Source organism: Rhineura floridana, chromosome 8, assembly GCF_030035675.1.
Source record: "Rhineura floridana isolate rRhiFlo1 chromosome 8, rRhiFlo1.hap2, whole genome shotgun sequence".
Lineage (NCBI taxonomy): Eukaryota > Metazoa > Chordata > Lepidosauria > Squamata > Rhineuridae > Rhineura > Rhineura floridana.
The window spans coordinates 134293192-134297813 of record NC_084487.1 but is presented as its reverse complement, the minus strand read 5'-3'; the positions used below and the strand labels follow the sequence as shown (position 1 = coordinate 134297813).

The following is a 4622-nucleotide window of genomic DNA, read 5'->3' as shown; positions in this document are numbered from 1 at the left end:
GAATCTGTAGATCAGAACTACAAAACTTTTCACAAAGGAAGGAAATATATACTGTATGTCGGTCAGTCTAAACAATGGCAAATACTTACTGCACATTCCTGCTGAATATTATTTGGATGCATTTTCTTGGATGCATTGTGCAGTTTTTGTAGAAACATTTCCTGAAATCCATGCATATTTTAAGTCCTCTTGAGCTGATTTTTAAAATTGTTAAAAATTTTAAGTTATGGGGAAATGTGTAGGGCTAGAAGCATACAATTTATATTTATACCTAGGCTAGTCCAAACAGTTATAAGTAACCATTTCCACCAATTGGAAAATATCATTTGTAAAATAAAACAAAAAAGTAAATTATCTTTCATGGATCCTGAAAACCTTCTTGAATCGCTGAGCAAAAAGTTGCAATGCAACAATGCATTTACGAGGTAAAGCATTCACAGAGTAAAGCATCTACAAAGTGTGACTGCTGATCACTTAAAGTCTTCAAGCTGCCAATGTTTTTCTTTTCTAGATGTTTTTAAACATCGGTCAGCAGCTTGCTTTTAATGACACAGTTTTGGTTGGCTATGGTGTTGCCAGTTCTGAGGTTAGCCTCTCTAAAATTGTCTATGCTATTATTCATGTTCTCTTCAATTTCCATGTACTCAGATTTGCTGATTGTGGAGGAGCTATGATGACTCAGATCACCATCAGATGCTAAATTATGAGAGCTAACCTTAAGTAACTGAGCCTGTTCTTCCCCTTCTGTTTCTCGGTGGTAGAAGTAGTTGAAGTTGGACACAATGACAGGTACAGGCAGGGCAATTGTTAGCACACCAGCAATAGCACACAAGGAGCCCACGAGTTTGCCACCAATTGTCACAGGGTACATGTCACCGTATCCCACAGTGGTCATGGATACCACTGCCCACCAGAAAGCATCGGGGATGCTGTCGAAATGAGTGTCAGGGTCTTCAGCTTCAGCAAAATACACCGCGCTAGAGAACAAAATCACCCCAATGAAGAGAAAAAAGATTAGTAAACCTAACTCCCTCATGCTTGCTTTGAGGGTTTGTCCCAGAATCTGGAGGCCTTTAGAATGTCTGGAGAGTTTGAAGATTCTAAAGACTCTTACCAGTCTGATGACTCTCAGGATAGCTAGAGAAGTGGCCTGCTCCCCCTTTTCAGGCCCCTCCTGCTCAGCCATCTCTGTACCCAGAGTGATGAAGTAAGGGATGATGGCCACTATGTCAATGAAGTTCATGATGTTCTTGAAGAACTCAGCTTTGCTGGGACAAGCAAAAAAGCGCACCACCAATTCAAAAGAAAACCAAATGATGCACAGAGTCTCCACAACGAAGAAGGGATCAGTAAAGATACTGGACTTGTAATATATGGTGGAGTTGTCACTGCGGTTGTGGGGTTCTTTTAATGCTGGCAAAGTTTCCAGGCAAAATATCACTATGGAGATTAAGATCACCATTACAGAGATTATTGCAACGATCCGAGCTGGCCCAGAGCTCTCGGGATATTCAAAAAGCAGCCATATCTGCCGCTGATATTCCCTCTCAGGGAGAGGCCTCTCTTCCTCTTTGATGAACCCCTCATCTTCCCGGAACTTCTCCATGGCCTCCTCTCCCAGTTCATAAAACTTGATCTCCTCTGAGAACATGTCTAACGGCACATTAACGGGCCTGCGAAGCCGCCCTCCAGACTGGTAGTAATAGAGGATAGCATCAAAGCTGGGCCGGTTCCTATCAAAAAAGTATTCATTCCTCAGTGGATCAAAGTACCGCATGCGTTTCTTGGGGTTACCCAGCAATGTGTTGGGAAACTGGGCAAGAGTTTTCAGCTGGGTTTCAAATCTCAGGCCAGCAATGTTGATCACTACCCTCTCACAGCATCCATGGTCATCATGTACACCAGGCTGATAGCTGTCCTGAGGGTGGCCTGGCAAAGCAGAAGTCTCATCCATATTATCCCCAGCCATCACAGTCATGGCAGCAAAGGGATGGGAAGGGCAGAAAATTTAGAAGACGTGATGGGATGTACAAGGAGAAGAGTTCCAAGATAAGAAGCCTCCAGAGCTGAAGTAAGTGAAAAACTGAGAACCTCAGAGGAGAGGGATGCTGGATATAGATGCAGAATCACAGCATGTGTGCAAAGGAGAGATGAGGTCCTGGTATGGACAGCTCCAAGAGCAGGAAATCAAAGGAAGGAAAATGGAAGAGAAAAACACAAAAGAGAATAGATATCAGGGCCTGGAAGCTCAAGGATAAAGGCACAGGGGTAGGTTGAATGGTGCCCAGGCTGGAAAAAGAAAGGAGTATAAGGTGCTGATCATATTGGAGGGAGGGAGGGAGGGAGGGACAAAGGCTCTCTGGTTGCATCGAAGAACAAAGAACAGTGGCTGGGGTCTGTTAACAACACAGTGAGAGTGGGGTTGCCTTCTTAGCAGTTTCCTTCTGTCTTTTAACACAATCCCTTTGCTTTTCTCCAGGATGTGACCATGCTGCTGCTGCTGCTGCTGCTGTATTGCGGCTACTGTCACACACTTTCCCTCTATAAAATAAATAAATAAATACGGTGGCTGGAAGGAGACTGCTTGAAATGCCGACTCAGCAATATCCACTGACTTCCCACTTGCTCTGGACTGGCCCCTTCCTCTTTATTTATTTATTTTTTTAAAAAAGGAATAAAGCTCACTTCGGGGGCACCTGGTAGATACTGTAAAGGGACAAGAAGTATATGTATAAAAAAGCCTCTTTAACGTGGGCACACATATATACACACAAATCCACAGCAATTCCAGTGATAAAAATCATGCAACTCTTTCCATACTGCAACCCAATCCTTAGGATTCCACTAAAGTAAATTAAAATACTTCAATGCACACATGATTTTTGAATCAGTGTCCTTCACAAAGTCTCCCGCTTGTTGTAACTTCTCAATCCCTGCTTAATAGATACTTTATTCGCTTACAAACAATTTTGCCTTAGAGCCCGGTCAGTCTGGCACAAGTCAAGAATGTCAGCCTTCCAATCATGTACAACTGTGAGCTTTCTTAAGAATAGCAGAATCCAGGGACAAACTTCTCTTTAGATATAAAGGGAAGATGGATGGAGGGGGAAGGTACCTGGAACTTCTAACTATGAAGCTACACATTTCCTTTAACACCTCCCCCCCGCCCCCAATCCAATCCAATCATTAGTTGCAGTGAACAGCAAACTTGACTTTGAGGAGGATTTCTCACTTACCTGCCACGGTGGTCGTGTGCTGCAGCAGCGGTCACAAAACAAGACCCCGACGGAATGCGTCAAGGCAGTCCGCCCTGCAGTGGCAGCATCCAAAGCGCAGCGGCAAAAACTCAGCCACCTCCTCCTCCCTTCTCAACAATAATATACAGATCGCTTTACAAAGCTGCCTGCGATATTCTGAAATATTCCTATACCACCAGCTTTTTATTGCATTGAGAAGACTGGAAGTTAATGAGGCGGCAGAACAACAGACGAGGGGAGAAATGTCGGGGGGTTCTTAATGTCCAAAATGAAATCGAGGCAGGAAGGGAGCTGGGGACCCGGAAAGCTCGCTTCTCGTTCTTTCTTGCCTCTGGCTGCGTATCTCCCTCAGGGGCGGCTAAGACAAAAAACGGGCAAGGCGCTGTCCTGCTTCTGCACCTGGATTTCCCTAGAGCTGCTTTGGCAAGAGGGGCGGCCGCGGCAGCCGCAGGACTCACAGAACCTCGGAGGCCAGGAGACGGCTGCGAAGATGGGAAGCGCAGGCAGCAAAGGCGACCGAGCTCCTGAGTAGTTTGCAGTCTCAGCAGAAACCTGAGAGGCCTTCGGTGCAGCCAAGGCGTTGGGGGGGGGCGGAGGATGAGGGGAGGGCAGTACGGCGCTTGGTTCCCCCACCCCACCCCCGTCCCAGTCCTCTTCCCAGGCCATTCAAGCAGCAGCAGCAGCTCACAAACTGACCAAGATTGTTTGTCTTAGGCTTACAAGGCTCTCACGTGCCACCCTCCTACCCACCCATCCCCTCCACCTCCCACGACCTTCTGGAGGATTTCACATTGCAAACTCCGAAACCGACGCAATGCAGGCACGCAATTTGCAAAGCATGTTGAGGGGTCAAGGCGGATCTGGAAGCCTCTTCCCGCCCCTTCCCCATCCAAACATATGGGACGCCCCGAACTTAAGCCGCCACGGTACCTTCACCAGGAAGGGGGGAAGCAGCAAGCAGGGCGTCTTGTCTGACTTCGCCCACTGCGCACAACTAACCACCAACGTGTAGCAGGTTGCCGTTCTTGGCACACTTCCTTTGAAGTAAGTCACATTAAACAGAGTAGGACTTGCAGCTGAGTCACTAGGCGAGATAGGGTGGCAGCCGACAAAGTTCTACTAAGGAGAGCTGGTTGGGGGCACACACTTTTCTTGAAAGGGGAGGGGAAAGAGTATGTAGACTTGATTGACACTTGTCGGAGCTTCGTGGCGATTTCCCCATCCACCCCCCACCCATTTATTTGGAAGTAAAATCCTGCGGATTTCAGTTAACTTTCGTGTTAAGTCATTGTGTTTGAGATTGCAAGCAAATGATAATATGAAAGGTCGTAAGTCGGTCTCAAGGAACTTCACGACGCTGAAGTT

At 46.6% G+C, this 4622-nt stretch overlaps 1 protein-coding gene across 1 annotated transcript; it reads right to left on the bottom strand.

The window, feature by feature from the left end:
- Nucleotides 1-517: 517 nt before the first annotated feature.
- On the bottom strand, nucleotides 518-1978 carry LOC133390050 (potassium voltage-gated channel subfamily A member 1). The gene has a single exon (XM_061637887.1). The coding sequence runs from the start codon at nucleotides 1976-1978 to the stop codon at nucleotides 518-520; it is 1461 nt and encodes a 486-aa protein (XP_061493871.1).
- Between the last annotated feature and the right edge of the window lie 2644 nt (nucleotides 1979-4622).

Coding starts and splice junctions, on each gene's coding strand:
- LOC133390050 (XM_061637887.1), bottom strand. CDS start 1,978: ATGACTGTGATGGCTGGGGATAATATGGATGAGACTTCTGCTTTGCCA.